The 20,877-nt window shown below is 56.8% G+C and overlaps 3 protein-coding genes across 7 annotated transcripts in view; 1 reads left to right on the top strand and 2 right to left on the bottom strand.

Moving 5' to 3' along the window:
* The first annotated feature begins 8,225 nt into the window (after nucleotides 1-8,225).
* Nucleotides 8,226-9,767, top strand: TMEM140 (transmembrane protein 140). Its single transcript, XM_062195824.1, has one exon. The coding sequence runs from the start codon at nucleotides 8,226-8,228 to the stop codon at nucleotides 8,781-8,783; it is 558 nt and encodes a 185-aa protein (XP_062051808.1). The 3' UTR covers nucleotides 8,784-9,767.
* Nucleotides 9,768-9,851: 84 nt separating this feature from the next.
* CYREN (cell cycle regulator of NHEJ) lies at nucleotides 9,852-13,496 on the bottom strand. Of its 5 annotated transcripts, none has more exons than XM_062195950.1 (4): nucleotides 13,356-13,496; nucleotides 11,408-11,675; nucleotides 10,600-10,672; nucleotides 9,852-10,147 (listed from the first exon to the last, which is right to left on the bottom strand). In XM_062195950.1, exons 2-4 carry the CDS (start codon nucleotides 11,536-11,538, stop codon nucleotides 9,896-9,898), a joined length of 456 nt encoding a protein of 151 aa, XP_062051934.1. In that variant the 5' UTR covers nucleotides 11,539-11,675; nucleotides 13,356-13,496; the 3' UTR covers nucleotides 9,852-9,895. The 5 variants fall into 5 exon arrangements, with proteins under 5 accessions (XP_062051934.1, XP_062052269.1, XP_062052181.1 ...); XM_062196285.1 differs by having other exon boundaries at nucleotides 11,408-11,671; XM_062196197.1 differs by lacking the exon at nucleotides 13,356-13,496 and adding an exon at nucleotides 12,692-12,966.
* Nucleotides 13,497-16,537: 3,041 nt separating this feature from the next.
* WDR91 (WD repeat domain 91) overlaps nucleotides 16,538-20,877 on the bottom strand; it is a 34,507-nt gene continuing 30,167 nt past the window's right edge. The window contains exons 14-15 of the mRNA XM_062195704.1: nucleotides 20,134-20,331; nucleotides 16,538-17,028 (exon numbers count right to left, since the gene is read on the bottom strand). Coding sequence (XP_062051688.1) covers nucleotides 16,864-17,028; nucleotides 20,134-20,331 — 363 coding nt within the window. The 3' untranslated portion in view covers nucleotides 16,538-16,863. The remainder of the gene's footprint in view (nucleotides 17,029-20,133; nucleotides 20,332-20,877) is intronic.

Below are 20,877 nucleotides of genomic sequence, written 5' to 3'. Positions count from 1 at the left end.
GTGAGAGGTTGAGACACAGAGAGAGGTCTTCCAACTGCTGGTTCACTCCCCAAATGGCCACAACAGCTGGAGCTGAGCCGATCCAAAGCCAGGAGCTTCCTCCAGGTTTCCCACATGGGTGCAGGGGCCAAGGACTTGGGCCATCTTCTACTGCTTTCCAAGGCCATAGCAGAGAGCTGGATAAGAAGAGGAGCAGCCGGGATTAGAACCAGTGCCCATATGGGATGCCGGCACTGCAGGCAGAGGATTAACCTATTGCACCACGGCGCCAGCCCCGCTAATTCCTGCCACCACATGGGAGGACTCACACTGAGTTTGAAGCTGCCGGCTTGGGTCTTGCCCAGCTGTGGCCATCATGGGCCTTGGGCGGGGAGGGAGGCGGGTGAACCAGCACACAAGAGTTTCTTTCCTCTTTTTCTCCTTCTCTTTCCCCTTCTCTTCCTCTCATCCTCACCCTCTCACTTTTTCTCCCCTCTAAAAAAATAGTTTTAGTAGTCAGTCTACCCCATAGGGTTACTGTGAGACATTAATAAGTAACAAACAGCCTGCTGAAGTACTCAGCACAGGGCCTGGTGCAGAGATGTTGAGGTCTGTCTTCACTTATTGATAACCCTTAACAGAGTCGATGCTTTCTCAGAGCCCTTCCACAGATCAGAGAGACTTCTCAGAACACACTCTTGCCCTCTCTGGTCCCCTGTGGCTTCCTTAAATCATTAACGAACAGACAGGGAGGGGAATTTGTAACCGGCAAGAACCTAATGACTCACCTGCAACAGCTTCTGTTGAGCCAGATTTGCACAAGGTGCAGGCTCTGAGAGCAGCCCCAGGGAAACACGGGCATCCTACAGGGCGGTCCCCAAGGCCATGGTCAGCTTTGCTGCTAGTGCCAGCAGAGGGGCTGCTGTCTGCCCTCGGCTGCTTGGTCTTCTCCAGTGGTCCCAATGTGTGCACCCCTCCTCCCCCACCCCCTTTTTAAAAAAAAAAAAAAAGATTTATTTATCTGAAAGACAAGAGTTACAGAGAGAAAGGGAGAGACAGAGACAGCTTCCTTCTGCTGGTACACTCCCTAAATGGCCACAACAGCTGGAGGTAGGCCGGGCCAAAGCCAAGAGCTGCTTCTGGGTCTCCCAGTGGGTAGCAGGGTCTCCCACAAACACTTGGGCCATCTTCTGCTGCTTTTCCCAGGCCATTAGCAGGAAGCTGAATCGGAGGTAGAGCAACCAGGACTCCAACTGGCAGCTGTATGGGGTGCTGGCGCTATGGGCTGCTGGTTAATCAGCTGGGCCATAGCACCAGCGTAGGCTTGGATGAGCTGTCTGAGGGAGAGTGGAGAACCTTGTGCAATATTTGCATTTAGAACTGGGGCGAATAAAAAAATAGAGGACCTGAAGGAGAACCAGGGTGGAGAGGCAGATCAAGAAAATAAACAGAGGGCAGAATTTAGAGAAGCTGTGTGTGCCACTATGACATTCATTCATTCGTTCATCCATTAATTCATGTCACTCCACTGATACCTGCTGAGTGCCTTGTAGGTGCCAGCTCCAGCCTTGAGTGTTGGGGATAGAGGAGTGAAAGATCGTTAGCTATAAATGATACATAGGTGGTAGGTAGGCATGGATGCATAACAATGAGTAGCAGACGGAAGTCCTTATCCTCGTGGAGTTTAATATTTAGAATGTGGGAAGTGCTGTGGAGGCGCAGGGAGTGTTGGGTGCTGGACGGAGGCACTAGCCAGGCAAGCCCTCGTGGAGTAAGGATCGCTTGAGCAGAGTCCTGGAGGAGGAGAGGGAGGAAGACTTGTGCTAACAGAAATACCGTCCAGGGAGAGGGAAGGGCAAGTGCCAAAGTGCTGGGCTGGCCTGAGGCTTTTGGGAGAGAGGACGCCACCGCAGCAGGAGCTGAGGGAGACGAGAGCGAGAACAAGGGGTGTCCGGGAGGTGCCGTGTGCAATGCATGCACGGAGGAGCTGCGTTGCTGATGCCCGAGGGAAGCGGCCCCTTTGGTGCAGTGACTGTTCTTGACAGCCAGCTCCAGAACATAGGAACACCTGCCAGGTGGAGAATAGGAAATGGGGGCCCGTATTGTGGTGTAGCAGGTAAGGCCACTGGACCCATGTAGGAGACCTGGAAGAAGGTTCCGGGCTCCTGGCCCAGCCCTGGCTGTTGCAGCCATTTGGGGAGTGAACCAGGGGTTGGAAGATCTCTCTCTCTCTCTTCCTCTCTCTGGAGCGCTGCCTTTCAAATAAATTGTTGAAAAAAGATGAAACTTCCATTGGTGGAAGAATTCCAGTGTCCCAGAGCCCAGTCCCAGCGTCCCGGACTCCTCTGTGGGCACTCCATTCCTCTTCACCGAGTAGCTTCAGTTAAGGCTCACCCGTTGGTGACGGATGAGTTGGTATCTGATAGGAAACGTGGTGTCTGGGTCTCTATGGCTCTGGAAGTCTGTGGGGCAATATTAGGAGCGGCGTGAGGTAGTGAGCCCCAGGGAAGAGCAGCACCCTCAAGTAGGCCCAGCTGATACGTCTGCACATAAGGTCTGGTTAGTGGGTAACACCCAGGAGGAAGAATGAACTGAAGATTTTCTTCATTCGTGTTTGTCTTTTGTAAAAGACAAAGTGGAGGGGAAGGGAATTTTATGGGAATCTCAATTTTAGGATAAGAAAACCGCGTTGAATTACAAGTTATAAACAGGTGTGTGATGAATATTGTGCACAATGGAGTTATGGAATGTTCAGCTACAGCTACTGTGGCATCCAAGAAACAAGGTGTAAAGGATGCCTGGGAGGTGGCGGTTGGAGAAGGAACAGCAGGTGATGCGAGCCGTGTATCAGTCACGTTTCTGTCTATACCCCAGGTCCGCAGTGAGTTACAAAGAGGGGCTTCTTTTGGCCCATCGTTGCAGAAGGTGCAGGTCGAGGAGGCCTCTGGCGATGGCCTTCTTGCTGGCAGAATACCAGGGCGGCACAGGGCAGCATGTGGCAAGAGACGGGATGGGATGTGTTTCTCCTTGGGCCTCTCTCCTCCCTCCCCCACCCCTGCAGGAATGTCTGTGCAGCCATCTGCCAGGACTCTAACTGTCCCAACCTCCCAGCGTCACCAAAGTTTGACTCTTAATATATACCCAAGAAGGACATGATCTAGAATTTACTATCCCAATGTTCGTGTCTTTCGCCACCATGCCATTATCCTTTGCTTAAACATCTCTACAACCTTCACACTAACAAACAAGAAGGCCACCTCGGACACCAATCCTGAGAACACTTTTCTTACTGGAAACTCGCTTTCCTTTAAGCAGAAACTCCTAAGGCCCTGCTGTGCTGCGGTTCTCCACTGACAGTGGCCAAGCCCACAGCCTGGCCTGGAGTCCAAGTTGTCTCTGGGTCCAGGGACCCACACGCTGCAGCAGGATTATATGTTGTTACAACTATTTAAGATTTTTTATTTATTTGAAAAGCAGAGTTAGGGACAGATTATTTGAAAGTCAATCATAATTTTGCAGTCATAAATTTAAAAAATAAAGGTGGTAAACATTTGGCAGAGTTACAGTGAGAAGGAGGGGCAGAGAGAGAGGCGATTCACTCCCCAATTGGCTGCAACGGCCGGAGCCATGCAGATCTGAAGCCAGGAGCTTCTTCCGGGTCACCCACGTGGGTGCAGGGGCCCAAAGACTTGGGCCATCTTCCACTGCTTTCCCAGGCCATAGCAGAGAGCTGAACTGGAAGAGGAGCAGCTGGGTCTCGAACCGGCACCGTATGGGATGTCGGCCCTGCAGGTGGCAGTTTAACCTGCTATGCTACAGCACTGGCCCCTTACCACCTTTATAAAGTGTTGGGAGAGAACAACAAAAACTGAAACTGAAATGATTCTTTAGAAAAGCAACACAAAACCAGCTAGCACCTCCTAGACAAGACAGATGGGCAACAAGGCCTGACAGTGTTCAGTGTTACAACTATGAAAGCAAACACTGACTCGTCATTGGTCACCACTGAAGCCGAAGACGCTCAGGAATGCAACATTAGGATGAGTGGAGCCTTATGTTAAGCCAGGGGGTGGGAGGACACATGTATTCCAACATAGCATTATTTATAATATAAGGTGATGTTATAAAGTTAACTTAGAAAAATGATGAGCTATATGCTACAACCACAGGCAGGCCTTAGACATGCTCCCAGCGCCTCACTACAGAGAGGTCCACAAAGTGGGACTGAAACGGATGTGTTTGTGACCCCAGCTACGTGAACGGGGCGCAAAAGCAAACGTGCTGTGGCCTGAAGGTGTCGGGGATCTTCAGTCGTCTTGACTTTCGCTTGTGTCTTGCTTCCTACAAGGAGCATGGATCACTTTGCTGTAAACAGGAAACAGGGCGGCGAGGAATGGCCCCGTGACTCCCCAGGCTCCCCTTCTGCCCCCTGGAGGAAACGCAGGCTTGTCATTAAAGGAATGTCACTGTTCACTGCGGGGAGAACGCGATTACCAGAATTGTTAGCCCAGAACAGAACACAGGGGCAGCGGAAGAGAATGGAGTGCCGAGTTTTCCAATCAAGTATCCACGCCGTGACCGAGACGTGCAGGAAAGCAGCCAGGTGCAGCCTCCGCCCTCTCCGCACACGACACACAGCTGCTGGAGGACGAAGCGTGCGGTCCACCCCCCTCCTGGGCTGAGTGTGCACGAGACAGACACGGTGCTTACGTAAGAAGCCCTCGGTCCTGTTAAGATACCGATACGAGACGTGGAAATGCAGTAACTCAACACTACTTCCACTCGTGAAAAATAGAGTTCCAACTTGGGCCCAGAGTTGTAGCACCGTGGGTAAAGCTGCTGCCTATGGCACCGGCATCCCATGTGAGCGCTGGTTCAAGTCCTGGCTGCTGCACTTCCCATCTCACTCCCTACTAAAGGTCCTGGGAAAGCAGAAGACGGTCCAAGCGCCTGGGCCCCTGCAGCTGGGTGGGAGACCCGGAAGAAGCTCCTGGCTTCAGCCTTGCCACTCCTTGGCCTTGCAGCCATTTGTGGAGTGAACCAAAAGATTAAGACTTCAAATAAAAACAAAATTGTTAAAAAAAAAAAAAAAAAAAAAAGAAAAGAAAACCCACTCAACAGTGTACCAGGCATCATTCTGGAGATAAAATGGGGAGCAAAATAGGTGTGCTCCTCAAGAAGACATTTTAGTGGAACATTTTAAAAAAGTATGTTAGAGATCTTGGGGCCAGCATTGTTGTATGGTGGGTTAAAGCCCCGGCATTCCATATGGGCGCCGGTTCAAGTCCCGGCTGCTGCACTTCCAATCCAGCTCCCTGCGAACGTGCCTAGGAAAACAGCAGATGACCCAAGTGCTTGGGCCCCTCTACCCACATGGCAGACCCAGAAGCAGCTCCTGGCTTTAGACTGGCCCAGCTCCAGGCATTGCAGCCATATGGGGAGTGAACCAGTAGATGGAAGAGCTCAATCTCAAATCTTTAAAAAAATTCTTCCATCTGCTGGTTCACTCCCCAGATGGCTGTAACATCCAGGGCTGGGTCGGACCAAAGCCAAGAGCTTCATCTGGTTCTCCATGTGGGTGGGTGGGTGGCAGGGGCCCAAACACTTGGACCACCTCCCACTGCTTTTCTAAGGCCATTAGCAGGGAGATGGATCAGAAGTGGAGCAGCTGGGACTCGAACCAGCGGCCCAGTGGGATGCTGGCATCATAGGCGGTAGCTTTACCCACTCTACCACAGTGCCGGCCCCAAGTGGAACATGTGTTCCAGTATATGGCTAAAGCAGAAGGCGGGCTGAAGGTGTCCAGGCAAGGTCCTGGGCAGTGCTAGGACTCAGAGGAGAAAAGGTAGGGCTTTAGGAGCCGAGTGACCAAGAGGGGCATGGCCTAAGCAGAGACTGGACTACAAGACAAGGAAACAAGAGAGCTGGTCTCCCTGTAGAATTCAAGTCCTAAGTTACCCTAGATGATGGAGCGCCTCAAGCAGTAGGCACTGAACTCTGTGTGCGTCTAAATAAGTGAGAAGGAGTGAAGAAGGCCGCCAGGGACAGCCCCTGTCTGCGATCCCCAGTCCCAGCCTCTAGGCTCCGGGTTTTGTTTCACTCTATTGAGAGCCTCCCAAAGGTCAGTGGAGAAAAAAAATGAGGAAATGGGGGAACAAAGGCTCTGAGGCCTGGCAGGAGCTGTGGCGGTCTCCGCCCCCTAGCAGCCACACTATTTGTAAACTGAGCTGTCTTTGTAAGACCAAATATCGTTTAATAATTTCTTGAATGTAGTAACAATTTCAGTGGGAGAAGGAGGGAGTATTGAGACAGAAGCTGCCCACCTCCCACTCAAACCCACTCCACGCCCTGAAGTCCCTGGACCCACTTAGGGGAGCTAAGCCTACACGTGTAGGCTTTCACAAACTTTTTTTAAATATCCAAAACTCTAATATTCCAGGCCGTAGGCAGGACAGGTGAAAACCTTACCATACCAGTCTAGTAACGTGGCCACTTTTTGCATGCCCAGTAAATCCTCCTGGAACAGGCACTGTCATTCCAAGAACCTTCTAGCCCTCTTCAGAGGTCTACACCCTGCCAGGATGGTCCCTCCCTCACCCACTGCTAGGTGTCCCTGCTGGGCTCCACTGGAAGCCAAGCCATGGCTGCTGATAGCTCCCAGCAGCAGCCTCCATGGTGGGGTGGTGGCAGCCTGGATTCAGGTTCTTACTATCCCAACATGCACCTGCTCATCACTGGCCAGCATGCACAGGTCCCTGCCGAAGGAGTCACTGATCAATCTATTCCTAGTGTACACTCAGGTCCTTACAGAGCCACCATCCTAGCCTGTCCCCTGTCCCCGTGGTACCTTGCAGAACAGGCATGGTGTGCAGAATCAGCCAGACCCTCCAGGCAGAAGTTGATCAGGGCTATAGGTGCTGGGCTCCTCTCCAGGGCCACCACTGGCCACCACGTGCCTGCAGGACCCCACTGGGCACTGCAGGCTGAGGCTTACAGGCTGCCCCGTGGGATCCCGACCGGACACCTTGAGGCTTGCAGCACTGTGTTCCTCGTCACTTCTGGATGTAAATGGCTGTGTTAGTCCACACTAGAAAGAATGCATGGTGTGCAGACTGCTGTTTGAGGTCAATTTGAGTTTAAAAGTAGTGAAAAGATGATTTGTAAATGAGGCGTATACTTAGGCAGACACTTTGATATAACAGAAGGACGACAAGTCTTCCAGAGGTCTGTGTGGTGATGTACGGCACCTGGCACAGTAATTGCACTCCTAGCCTGAGGGACAGACGGCAACCGACGCTCGGACACTCAATGTCACTGTCAGAATAGAGAGAAAATATAAAGGACCCGATCGCAGTTCAGTGCATAATTCTATGACGTGCATAGGTTGTCATTCGTGCTTTTTAATATCTAACAGCTTTGAAAAACGTTTACAATACTCAGTAGAAAGAAATTTGTACTGGCACATACAAAACAATACTGGTAAAAAACAGTAACAGTGGTGGGACAAAAATATGTTTCAAAATTTATTTATGTGAAAGAGCTTGAGAGGGGTCTTCCACCCACTGGTTCACACCACAGTGGCTGGGGCCCCTGGTTTCCCAGGCTGTTAGCAGGGAGCTGGATTGGAAGTGGAGCAGCCAGGCTGTGAACCAGGCCCATATGGGATGCTGGCATGGCAGGCATTAGCCTAACCCAGTATGCCACAATGTCAGCCCCCTTATTTTTCTTCTAAAATTATTTTCTGGGGTGCGTATTGGGTGCAGTGGTTCAAATGCCACTGGGGACATCCTCTGAGTACACAGGTTCAAGTCCTGGCTCCACTTCTGATTCCAGCACACCCTGTGAGTAGCAGGTGATGGCTCAAGGCTTTAGCCTAACCCAGCCCCAACCGTTGCAGCCATTTGGGGAACTGAACCAGCAGAGGGGAGATCTAAGTCTATCTTTCACATAAAAAAAAATCTTTTAAAATGTAAAGTTTTCCAGAATGAACACATTAGTTTTGTCTTTAGCAACAATGAGTTCTGAAGGCCGGGGGTCCTGGCGCTGCTGCTCAGGCTCCCATCTGAGCTCTCGCAGCGTGCCAGCCCTGGCCCAACAACGGGTTAGCACAGCTCCCCAGGGGGCTGTCAGGGCTTGGCTGCAGCTTCACCTCGGGGGCTGGAGGGGGCGATGCTGCAGGAGTTCATGCGGGGCTGGGACTCACCGGTGTGCCTTCCCCGCAGGTCCCGCTGTGCAGGGCAGGCGCGATGGCCGGGCCCGGGCCCCGCTGGGGCAAGCGCGTGGCGTTCCTGAGCATCCTCCTGCTGGTGGCTGGGGTCATCTACCTGCTGTTTGATGCCCTCCTCTACAGGGCCGGCAACGTCGTGGACCTGCCGCACCTGAGACTCGGCTTCTACAACTTCTGCCTGTGGGACGAGGACCTTAACGCCCTGCGCTGCCACCAGTTCCCCGAGCTGGAGGCCCTGGGGGTGCCCCGGCTGGCCCTGGCTCTGGCCAGGCTCGGTGTCTACGGGGCTCTGGTCCTCACCCTCTTCGTCCCCCTGCCTCTGCTCCTGGCCTGGTGTAACGGGAGCGAGGGGGAGTGGCGGCTGGCGGTGGGCTTCCTGGCCGCAGCCTCCGTGCTGCTGGCCGGCGGCCTGGGCCTCTTCCTCTCCCTCGTGTGGAAGTGGCTCAGGCTCTCTCTGCTGGGCCCGGCCTTTCTCGCTCTGGGCATGGCCCAGGCCTTCCTCCTGCTCTTGCTCATGGCCACTGCTGTGTTCTCTCCGAGGGCTCAGGACGGGAGCAAGCCGGAGAGCTGCTGCTAGCGCAGTGCAAGGGTTCGGTCCCAGAGACGCTCGGGGCCATCTCCTTAGAGCCAATGCCCAGCTCCCACGGGAGCTAAGGAGCCCACTGGAGAGCAGGGGGCACTCCCGCAGCTTCTTAGCATAGGGCCATGTCTCCTTTAGGACCGCAGTGGCTGCCGTGGACCCCCAAAACCACGGTCTCACTGTCACGCGGGTCCCCGCTTTCATTCCGCGGTTTAGCTCTACTTTGAGGGATTCCTAGCCCAGGGACACGGTTCCTGACGGATCTCTCAGCAGAAGTTACGGCCAGGAACGGGAATGTGCAAGGACAGACCTCGGTGGCGGCCCTCGGGCTGTGGGATGAGGACGTCGGCTCCCTGCGGTGTCACCAGTTCCCAGGGCTGTGCCGAGTCACCCGGGAATGACTGCCGCAGGAGATTCTGCACGGCCGCACACAGCGTGCCTGAAGGCTCGGGTTGCCCTCAAAGACCCCTGGAGCTGAAGCCTGGAGCAGGAGGCGGCTGGCCAGTCGCTCCCGGGGTGGGATCCAGGAGACTCCAAACGCTTGGTAAGAAGAGGCCAACAGGTCGGAACGGTTTCACCCCCGACAGACACGGCGGCTCCGGGGAAATTCTGTGTTTTGCAGCATCTGTGTATCGAGACACCTGTAAGGCACTGCCATGTTCAGTCTGGGTCAAAGCCACGCTGAACACAGAGGTAGCAGGAGGACTGTGGTGCGACGTCGTCTCCTCCATGGCGGGGTCTGCCCTCCCGTCCCAGCTGCCCAGGCAGAGGGCACCGGCCGGGATGGTGTGCCAATGGGCCACCGGCTGCAGGAGAGCTTGGGGCTGTTCACCGCGTGCTGGAAGCCACCTGACACAGGCTCCGTTCCACAAGTCCCTGTGCATGGAGTGGCAGCACCGCTCTTTTAAACCCTCAGGTTGGCCTCCCCGGGCCTCATTTCCCCAGGAAAGCTGGTAATTGAATAAAACCATTGGAATTCCAGATCGGGGAGAGCTGCTGTGCAGGGAACAGTGGGGTTCGACTCCCCAGTCCCCACAACCCTTAAAACAGGGCTTCTGGCCTGGGGCGGGTCTGGCAGGACCAAGGAGGCCCGGGCAGTTCCGAGAACCTCAGCTGAAAAATATCTCCCTGACATATTTTAGCACGTCTTCCTCTTCCTCCTTCTTTTCCTCCTCCTCCCCAGGTCTCCTGCCGCCAGCGGCGTTGGGAGGGCGGAGGCCTGGCGCGGGGGCATCGTCCTCTCCCTCTTCTTCCTCACTGCTGCTCCCAGAGCTCGTGTGAGGAGACGGGGAGGGGGAGCTCTCCGGCTTATCGGCGCCCGGCAGAGACGGCAGCTCCCCGGCCTTTTCCTGTTTGCGGTCCTGCAGAGTAGAGAGAGGACGGGTGTGGCGTGTGCATCTCCTCTCCCTAACATCCGGATTTGGCCGGGACACTGGACCCAGGCATGAGGCCGCCTGCTCCTTTCCTCACTCCACCCCCAGCACCTCGTCGTAGCTCGTAAAACCAGGACCAACTTGGGAAAGAAGCAGGCAGGGACCGGAGGGAGGGCCAGGTCACAGAATGGAAGGAGCTCTGGACACGCTAATTGGTTCTGGAACTGAGCCCAAGCTCCTTGGGCTCAGAGTATCAAATAACCAGACCCCTGGGTTACTGCGGGGATTCCATGAGATGATGTACCATAAAGATACCTGGTAAGCTCCAAAGTACCACCCACCTCTAGGGTGCTGCACTGAGGATTGGGGTGCTTGGGAGAATAGGGTGCCTCTCCCGCTGAAGTGGCCAAGGGCCTAGTGTGGTTTATGCCCGACTTTACCTCGATCAGGATCCCCAGAGCCACATTCACAAGTTCTGTCTCATTCATGCAGTACACCGTCCTCCCTGTGGGTCTGAAACAGACACGAAGGCTCACAGGGGCTCCAGAGAGAAGCAACAGGGCCCAGAGCAGCTGACCTCTCCGGCATCCCTGGTAGCTTGGTGAATGACACAGCCGTTCAGGGAGGCCACAGTGGAAGCTTCCCACCCCCACCACATCCCTGGGGAGGACCCAACAGGTGCATAAGTACCTTTAGGGAAAGGCAGTGCTGGTCACCTAGGAAACCTTAGCAAGGGGAGAGCCTGAGTCCTGGCCAGGAAGCAGGGATGTCCCCTCCCTTGGATGCTGGCAGCCTTAAGCACCCCCCACCCCCACCCCCACCCCCACCAATCAGCTACCAGGTCCCGTAGTCCCTGTGGCTCATCTGTCCATCCCTAACAGCCTGGGCACAGCTGGAGCAGGCACTGTTCAGTGGACCAGCAACCTGGGCTCCTGAACTTGCCCCCTGGATGTCACAATTTTGGTGAAAACCAAGAGACTGGCATTTTGGCCACCTGGTATCCAAGAGCGAATGCCCATGACCCCACTACCTGTGTGCCCAACCCTGCAGGCCGACAGCGGAGAAAAGCCCAGCACAGACCCAGACTACTCCCTGCGCCGCCCTCCTCCAGTCTCAGCACAGCTTAAGGGCCCACTGGACTGGCGGACGGGAACACCCAAGCACCTCCCTGCTTTGCCAACGTGGGGAGACCCAGCAGGTCTCCCGGGAGCCGCCCCCCCCCCCCAATTTTTCCAGTTGTGTCCTGACCTGGCTGCGGCCACTGCGGCCATTCTCCTCCTCTTGGGGGTCTGTACGGGCGCCCTTCTCTTCTCCGCCGCCTGGGCTGTCATCCAGGACGGAAGGACCCTCTTCTTGGTCCCAGATGCCAACTCCTCCATCTCTGGTTTCTGGCGAAGACGAGCAAGGACCCAAGCTTAAGGGCGGGCGTTTCTCATTGCCGACGGCATGTCCCACTCACTTGGCATCCCAGCAAAGGCAGGGCTACTCGTCCTGAATGGAACTTGGTCTTGACTGTCTAGAGAGAAGGACAAAGTCTGGTGACCTCTACTGAGCTGGACAGCACGCTTCGTCATCAGTCACGACTACTGGTCAGTGCAGGGCAGGCCCTAGACCCCAGTGGGCCCATGCCCAGGAGCCAGGCAGGGCCAAGGCAGCCAACAGGTGCAGGGACAGAGCAGCCTGCCCTGCCCCGCCCAGGTGCCTGAGGCCCTACGCCTTGAGGCTTCTGCATGGATCCATCCGAAGGAGGGCTCAGTGTCCTCCCACGAGAAACAGCAGGGTCCTCGAAGTGACCCTATCCTCCCCACCGCTAACGTAAGGGGACTGGCCGCCCGGGTGCCAGCCCCTCACCTGCCCCCTTCCCCCTCACTTCCCCCTTGGTGCCACATTACAAGAAACCCTGAGGCCATCTCAGTTCACAGTAAGGTTTCTATGGCCACCACCCCCTTCCTGAACCTGAAGATGCTTCCGCTTGGTCAAGCTCCCAACTGATTCGACAAAGACAAAGAAGCCGCCTCAGCCATTCTCGTTCATTGCCCCAAGGAGATAAACAGTGGAATATTTTCCCTGACCTTGAATCTCAATTGGGTCTCTCACCCTATGGCCTGCATACCCCACCCCCCACAGGTACCAGAAAGGTTGCTTGGAGCACTTAAAGACTAGTTCCGGGAATTCCAGTCTGCTGCCCCCCCCCCCACTCCCCTTAAAATGTAAGTGCCCTACCCTGGGGGCCAGGGCCTCTGGCCACGTGTTCCATCAAGGTGCATGCGGGCAGCTGGTCACCCACCTCTACAGATTTTCTCCAGATAAATACAGCCAGACCGAATTTTCATACACTGCCTCTTTTCCTAACATTTGGCGCCCCGTGGGAGGAGGCACCAATCTGCAACGCTTAACACAAACAGCCAAGGTCAGGAAGCCTAACTCTGCCTGGCTCCTGCCACAGGCTGCCCCCAGCCTCGGCTCTAACTTGGCCTCTTGCCCCTCGCCTTGTAGATTCCACTCCAGCCCCTCAATCCTGGGGGGCGCTACCTTCCACGCAGGAATCGACCCAGAAACCGCGGCAAAGTCCTCACTGAAGGGGGGGGGGGGTGCGCCTGGAAGAGGTTCCTCCCCGGGTGGCCGAAAATGCTCCGCAGGCCCCGACTTGGCCAGCCAGAGGACAGGCCTCTGTGCCACATTTCTGTGGGAGTGCAGACCACGACAAGCCCTCCCTGCGAGCGCACCGAGCCGGGCCCCTGCCTACGCAAACGTATCCACGCCTGCGCTGGACGTCAAGTCCGCCTCACAGCCCAGGGACCGCAGGGCCGTCAGCCTGCACCCAAGGTCACAGAAAAGCCCCAGGCCCGTCCACTGCACGGCCAGTGTGCACCCCGCCAGCCGCCCTCCCCCCACCCTGCAAAGCGAGCCGCGCAACCATCACACGCGCCACGCGCGCCCCCAGAGGCGGGCTGACGTGCGCGAGGGGAACTCGCCCACTGCCCGGCCCACGTGAGCCTCGCGGGCCCAGCGGACGCGGGAAGGACCAGCACCCACGGGCGCGCCGACGCCCCAGGGCTGCAGCCGCCTGCCCGCCGCCCCTCCCAGTCCCAGGACCCTGCTTGGCTTCCGGGCCCGGTGGCGGGCAGACTCCAGGCAGTTGGGGGGGAGGGGATCTGCGCCCCGCCAGGACTCCGGCGTCCCGCGCCCAGCCCACCTGCACCTGCCGCCCGGCCTCGCTCTTTCCTTCCGGCGCGATCCCCGCCTCCGCGGAAGCCGGGGAGGCGGGGCCCCGCCGCCTCCCCCGCCCAAGCGCCTGGGCTTTAGGAAGTACCACTTCCCAGGTCCTCCAGTCTGAAGCTAGGGGAAGGCCCGGGGCTCTGTTTTCAACAGCTCCCGGGGGACTCCCTGGCGGGCCACAGGCAGGAGGCGACAGTCTGCTTATCTTAGAGCCGGCGTGTCCAACGTTCAAGTCCTGAGCACTCCAGTGGACTCCCCCACCCCCGCCCTTACAGATGGAAAGCCTGAGTGTGGGGGTGGGGCGTGGGGGTGCGGAGAGAAAGGCATTTCCCATCCACCGGTTGACTCCCCAAACCACTGCAGTGGTCGGTCGCAGCTGGACCAGGCCGGAACCAGAACCCCACATTGGTCTCCCATGTGGGTGGCAGGGACCCAGGCTCTCGGGCCATGGCACTTGCCCTTCTCCGCGCATTAGCAGGGAGCTGGAGGGCAAGTGGGCGGCGGGGACTCGAGCCCCTGCTCGCACAGAGGCCTCCCCTTCCACATTTTGAGGGAAAGGGATGGCGAGATCCGATACCACCTGCCCCCTGAAGGAGAACGAGAGGCAGCGAGATCGGTGATGCACCAGTACCGCCGGTCCTCAGGCAGAGGTGCCCAGAGCTTGGAGACCCCTCGCACGGCACGGCCCACGGCGCCCTCTTCCCACCTGAATGGAGCCTTTGGTTTCTCCAAACCGCGGTCTCTGCTCTTCCCGAACAGTAATACGCGATCCTAGGGAAGCTGAAATACATCAAGACTTCATGAGATAAACCAGCCAGCCCGGGTAGGGGGTCAGCCAGGCTTCCACTGGGTCAAGTCTGCCTGTACGGGACACGGGGAACAGCTAGGGAGGAACCTGCTCCTTCTCCACACCAGGCAGGTGTAGGTCAGGGAGTAGCCCTGGATCCTACAAGCTGTGAGCCAAGACACGCTCACGTCTGCCGGGCTGGGGTGGAGGGGCGTGGACACACTTGTCATTAGCACAGCTGTACCCCCACGGCCGACCAGGCCTGCGAGCAGGAAGCCTGGGCGTCCCCATGACCAGCCTTGTCCGCAAGCAGACACAGGGCAGGGGGCAGGAACTGGAGCCGTGTGATTTACGTGGCTTGGGGTCAACAGCCTGGAGCACCTGTTTTGTCTGATGAAAGCCACAAGACTTACTGTACATGGTCATGCCCGTTTCACCTAGATCCACTAGGTCATCCCACCAGGGACAGGTACTTCCTGAAGCAGCTGGGGGCCATGCCACAGGGCAGGTCACGGGGAGGGGGTGGAGAGAGTGGAAGGGCGCCTGTGAGGCTCCCAGCAGAGCCCGGGCCAGAGTGGAAGGTCCACACCTGGACAGGTGCGCAGGCTCGGGCTGAGGCACGTCCCGGCTTGACGGCTTTCTTCTGCGCTGCCTTCCTCAGGAGAATGCATGGAGGGGCCTTGTTGGGGGCCTTGAGTGGGTGTCCAGCAGGTGTTCTGAAGGAGACAGAAGTTTAAGATTTGCCCTGATGGAGCTGGCACCGTGGTTTAGCAGGTTAAGCCACCGCTTGCAGTGCCAGCACCCCACATACCTGCTGGTTCGAGTCCCAGCCGCCCCGCTTCCCATCCAGCTCTCTGCTAAGGGCCTGGGGAAGCAGTAGAAGATGGGCCAAGTGCTTGGGCCTCCGCACCCACATGGCAGACCAGGAGGAAGCTCCTGGCTCCCAGCTTCAGCCAGGCCCAATCCTGGCTGTTGTCGCTATTTGGGGAGTGAACCAGCAGATGGAGGATGGCTGTCTCTCCTCTCTCGCTGTGAAACCCAGGCGTACTTTTTCTTTTTTTTTTTGACAGGCAGAGTGGACAGAGAGAGAGAGAGAGAGAGAGAGAGAGAGAGAAAGGTCTTCCTTTTGCCGTTGGTTCACCCTCCAATGGCCGCCGCGGCTGGCGCGCTGCGGCCGGCGCACCACGCTGATCCAAAGGCAGGAGCCAGGTGCTTCTCCTGGTCTCCCATGGAGTGCAGGGCCCAAGCACTTGGGCCATCCTCCACTGCCCTCCCTGGCCACAGCAGAGAGCTGGCCCAGGCGTACTTTTACCGCCCCAGGAAATCACTCCGTGAGATAAGTAAGGGTGCCGTTCATGTACAACACGTAGGGAAAATGATAGAGGAAGAAGCCTTGGTTTTCATCATTGGAGGGCATTACCGGGGTAGAGCGGTGCAGAAACGGCTGGGTGACTGCTTACCACGAAGCCTCACGTAGACCACCCACAGGCCGCGTCCACGTTGCCTCCTGTCTTCTCCGTCAACTCCCAGAAGAGCTTTAGTGCAGATTTCTATGTGCTCTTCCCCAGACCGACAACCAGCAGTTACCTTACTCCAGCTGCGCATGACCAGAACTGGGCTGGAGCCCAGACGCTCCGAAAAGCCTCTTCCAAGAAGCTTGCGGTGGCAGCCTTCCCGAGCTCAGTGACCACGGAGCCCGAAGCCCACACCCACCAAGGCCACTCTGGCTCCTCCCAGGCCCCCTGTTCCAGCTGTAGCGTGCAGTAGGGAGAAGGGTGGATCTCCTGCTACTGCCCACCTAACGGGAGGATCGGTCTCTTCAACACCCTGCCCCAGCCAGGGGGAGAGGGCAGGCCTGGGGCAGAGGTGTGCACTCAGCCAGAGTTGTGCCAGCCTGAGCCCCTGTCTGCCCAGCCACTTGGCAGCTTGCTCAGACCCTCTCGCCACCCACCAGCAGAGGGCGCAGCCGGCTGGGGCCGGTCAACCCCAGTGACACTGGGAAGAGCAGCCAGCGAGATGGCCAGGGGCAGCCAGCAGCAGAGGCCTCCGCCCAGCCTCTCCCAGAGAGGCTCCTGTAGCCAACGCTGCCAGCTCTCAGGGCCCAAGAGGACACACTGGCCTTGACCTGAGTGCCCAGAGAAGCAACAACCGCAAAACCTTGTCACCCGGTGGAAAGAAAGGGAGCCCACATCCCACACCCACGGCAAAGCAACAGGCAGACCCGATCCCCATGAGGCCCGGCCCTGGCCAGAGAGGCAGGCGCAGTCCACCGTGGGGCTGCTGGGGCCAGGCAGCCCAGTGCCGACCACCACCAGAGTGAAGGGACAAGGGACACACACGTCCTAGAAGGACAGACACACCAGTGACCACAGAACATTTTTTTTAAAAAAAAAAAGTGAGCAAATATATACAAAATACTGTCCGTCTCTCCTGGGCCAACACAGCCGCCATCGTCACATCGCTTCCTCTCCCTGAGCTTCCTCCCGCACGCTAAAGGCTGCTCCCGGCACAGCCCACCGCACTGGTCTCTGGGAAGGGCCGGCCACCTTCTGCACGGGCTCCCCTTCCAGTCACGGCAGCTGGGCAGTGCCTGAGCCCCCTGGAAGATCTCTCCCTGAAGATTCACAGCACTGGCAGGGAGCTGAAGAGGGGCGCCCAGGCTAACACTGCTTCCCTGGTGCCGCTCGGGCCACATCCGTCAGAGCTTATGGGCCAGCAGCGTGGTCAGCTTGATCTTGCCATCCATGGAGGCAGTGAGGCAGGTGCCACAGTCCATGGCGGTGCTCCAGTCCACAGTGACCACGGGGGCCCGGTGGCCACCCAGGCTCAGGCAGCTCTCCAGGACCTTCTCATCACCACCTAGCTGCAAGCAGACAGAGGAGAGTGTGTCAGCAGACGCCACTTACAAACCCACCCACCTTACCCACTGGGGGGGCAGGCCTGCTCAGACCAGGCAGGCCTTCCACTTTCCTGACTCCAGCTGGTCCGTCTCGGGTGCACAACAAACTCCCCGGGAAGCCTCTGCCAAGATGGAACTTTCCCTGCCACCAGGAGCTTGCCTTGCACTTGTGACTCCTGTACCTGCCCCGCGTGCTCCCTTAAGTGTCGCTCATCACGACCTGACACGGGCTCTTGCACCTGCTCATTTGTTTGGGGCTGCTTCCCCGTCTGGGGACCGCAGGGTCCTGGCCAGCTCTCCCCTGCAGTGTGGCCAGGGGAGGCCCCGAGCCCAGGAGCACTGCTTTCCAGTCTCGCGCACGTGGGCAGTCAGAAGCTCCTGGGGAACCAGGAGCGAACAAATAGCGTCAGTCCTGCTACACAGGACACCGCGGTCATGAGCAAGAGACATGAGGAGTTCACGGAGCAGAGAAGTATAAAGCGTTTCCACATCATAAGGTCGGGAGCTGAAGTTCAGTAGGCTGCTAACGTGACGAAACCCCTGACTGACACGTGCCGAGTTACACAGAGGAGTTAGGGACACCGCGAGTCTACTGCAAATCATAGAGCGACGCGGGCCAATGGCTTACGGCTACAAGATTAAAACACACCCACGCTCACGTGCACACGTAGGTCTGTGCACTGAGTGAAGCGCCCACCTGGAAACCACCTACGAGCTCCAGGGGACCAAACACTGACCGGTTTTCATGGTATCTCCATTGCAGTGTGGGGAAGGTATAGGGTTAAGTTTTAAGGAAAGGGCAAGGGGCACCCAAGTCCTCCTCCTCCGGGAGAGGCGCACGCTCACACATCACCGCGGAGAAGGCTCCCCACTGCCCCCTCACGCCCTTTCCCGCACGCAGGACCCATGCCCCACTGCACGCTCTCCCTGCCTCTGCCCCTAGGGGGCCACCCCCCTCCCCGCCAAGGCCTCCCTTCCTCCCTGTCCACCTGACCCCTCCTGCCCCCAAGACCTCTGATCCACGGACTGCCGCCTGCCCCAGGACAATGCCCTCCCACTTCCTCCCCCAGGCCGGCTCACGGCCTCCACACTGCTGCCCCACTGCTGGCGCACTCTCCAACTGGAGTGCAGCTCCCAGAGGGTCCTGATCACACCTCATCTCCCTGCTCTGACACCGGGCCCTCAGCTGCTACTCCAGACATGTGCCACAGGAACTGAGAACACCCCCCATGTAGGGCTGCCTGTTACCCATGAACACCACCGCAGGCACAGTTAGATATCAGCGCTGAGCCTAAGAAGCAAATTCACTTGGTACCAGACACAGGTTTAGGCTGTAACCCAAATCTTCACTCGTCCATCTGGGAACAGCACCAAGACTGCAGATACGAGTATTTCATGCAGTTATACAAAAGAAAACACACACACACACACACACACACACACGTAACCGAAGTTCTACGTGGAGATTCAGACGCGATCGGACGCATTCAGGGTGGTCAGGACACAGACTAACTTGACAGTCAAATGTGTAACAGATAAAGAAAACATGGCGTTCACCACAGTGGAATCCCATTCAGCCGTGAGAAAGAACCAATTACTGTCATTTGCAGCATAAATCAGGCACAGAAAGGAACAGTGCTGTACACCATCTCCCACGTGGAAGCTAAGAACACTGATCTCATAGAATAGAAAACAGAATGGTGGTTACAGAGCCTGGCACGGGACCAGGGGAGAGGATGCCTAACAGGTAACTTCTTCCCATCCTCGTCTCCCACGCGGGTGGCAGGGGCCCCTGTACCCAGGCTGCTTTTCCTGGTGCTTTAGCAGGGAGACAGAGTGGAAGTGGAGTGGCCAGGACTTGAACCGGTGCTCTGATACGACCTGCAGCATCATAGGCAGCAGCTTAACCTGCTGTACCACAATGCCGTCCCACCATCTCCCCGTCCCTCAAAGGAAAACTTCTGAGTTTCTATGGCACAGGAAGACAACTGCTGTTGACAACGGTCAATTATCTATTTCATGACCTAAATGAAAGATCTGAGTGAGATCCTGGTGGAAAGAAGGGGCCATCAAAGAAGGAGGTACCTTTCTCTGAAGGGAGGAGAGAACTTCCACTTTGATTATGGCCTTGTCCAAATAAGGTCAGAGTTTGTGAACCCAAGAGGCTTCCCTAGCCTTGGCAGCTCATTCCAAGAGCCTTGGATGATTACTGACGTCATAAATAAGAGTGTCAATTGTTAAATCAACAACAGGAGTCACTGTGCACTTACTCCCCACATAGGATCTCTGTCCTTAATATGCTGTGCTATGTGAATTAACAGTAAAATTAGTCTTCAGGGGCCGGCACTGTGGCATAGAGGGTAAAGCCGACACTTGCAGTGCCAGTATCCCATATGGGTGCCAGTTTGAGCCCCGGCTGCTCCTCTTCCAATCCGGCTCTCTGCTGTGGCCTGGGAAAGCAGTGGAGGATGGCCCAAGTTCTTGGGCCCCTGCACCCATGTGGGAGACCCGGAGGAAACTCCTGGCTCCTGGCTTCAGATTGGCGCAGCTCTGGCTGTTGTGGCCATCTGGGGAGTGAGCCAGAGGATGAAGACCTCTCTCCCTGCCTCTCCTCCCTTCTCTGTGTAACTCGGCCTTTCAAATAAATAAATAAATCTTTAAAAAAAAAAAAAAAAACTTGTCTTCAGACAGTACATTATACTTTTTGTGTCTGTGTGGGTGCAATCTGTTGAAATCTTAATATAGAGCTGATCTGTATATAAAGATAATTAAAAGTGAATCTTCATAAAGAATGGGATGGGAGAAGGAGTAGGAGATGGGCTGGTTTGCAGGTGAGAGGGTGGTTATGGGGGCACGAACTGCTATAATCCAAAATATGTAACTATGAAATTTATGTTTATTAAATAAAAGTTTTCTATTAAAAAAATTGTCTATTTCAAAAGAGCCAGTAGAGAAGATCTCCCCAAACCCAGGCCACGCTGAGCAGGACAGAGGGCCATGCTCGGCTCAGACACAGCCCTGGCCTGCGGAGAGGAGCCCCTGCCCACCACAACCCCCGTGCCCGTTTACCTTGTAGATGACGCCCCCGGTGGCAGAACACGTCAGCATGTAGTTGCCCTCCGAGTCAAAGGCGAAGAGCCGGCCCCTGGGCACTTGCACCTGCTTGTAGCCGCTGTAACCGGACAGCACGAAGGGGCCCGTGGCGTCCGCGGGGAGGCTGTACTCCGACACCTTCAGCCCGCTCTTGTGGATGTTCCACTGGATGAACTGTGGGCACGAAGCACAGAGTGTGTGCTCAGGGAGGCCCACTGTGTGCTGGGAGGGAGAGCCAGGGCCAGCGCCGGCGCTGAGGCTGGCAGGGCTGACGGGACGCACCTGTCCCATCCACGCCTCCGGCGGCCGTGCAGAGGGCTCTCCAGTGCCCACGGCAGAACAGCGGCCTGGGCAAGGTCAGAGTCCAAGCCTCCTCCCTTGGGCTTTACACAAGAGGGAAAGGGGACAGCAACGGCCTCGTGTGGAATCCTCATCTCTCAAGCAGAGGTAATGCTTCAAGCGCCCACTGTCACGGTCAGGCCGGCGACCCGACTGGCCTTTTCCCACTGAGGAGCAGGGCACCGAGGACGAGCCCACATCCGTCTCCCACATCTGCGTGGAGCAGCTGAACACGCGGGCTGCGGCCCCACACCCCGCAGCCTTCAGTTCAGCGTGCAATCCGCCCGCTCGTCCTAGGGATGAACTACCTGGCTTCGGCCACCCCGTCCCTGGGAATCCTTCCCACACAGCCAGGACGTCGAGCTGCAGTTTAAAAATCCC

This window comes from Lepus europaeus, chromosome 1 (assembly GCF_033115175.1).
Source record: "Lepus europaeus isolate LE1 chromosome 1, mLepTim1.pri, whole genome shotgun sequence".
Lineage (NCBI taxonomy): Eukaryota > Metazoa > Chordata > Mammalia > Lagomorpha > Leporidae > Lepus > Lepus europaeus.
The sequence above is the reverse complement of the archived record's forward strand: the minus strand, read 5'-3'. Positions and strand labels throughout refer to the sequence as shown.

Excerpts from the sequence above, each read along its gene's own strand:
- TMEM140 (XM_062195824.1), top strand. The coding sequence starts at position 8,226 with ATGGCCGGGCCCGGGCCCCGCTGGGGCAAGCGCGTGGCGTTCCTGAGC.
- CYREN (XM_062195950.1), bottom strand. The coding sequence starts at position 11,538 with ATGGAGGAGTTGGCATCTGGGACCAAGAAGAGGGTCCTTCCGTCCTGG. Across the intron at positions 10,673-11,407 it reads GCCGCAGTGGCCGCAGCCAG|ACCCACAGGGAGGACGGTGT; the intron begins GTCAGGACACAA and ends TGTCTGTTTCAG. Across the intron at positions 10,148-10,599 it reads CTCTGGGGATCCTGATCGAG|GACCGCAAACAGGAAAAGGC; the intron begins GTAAAGTCGGGC and ends TCTACTCTGCAG.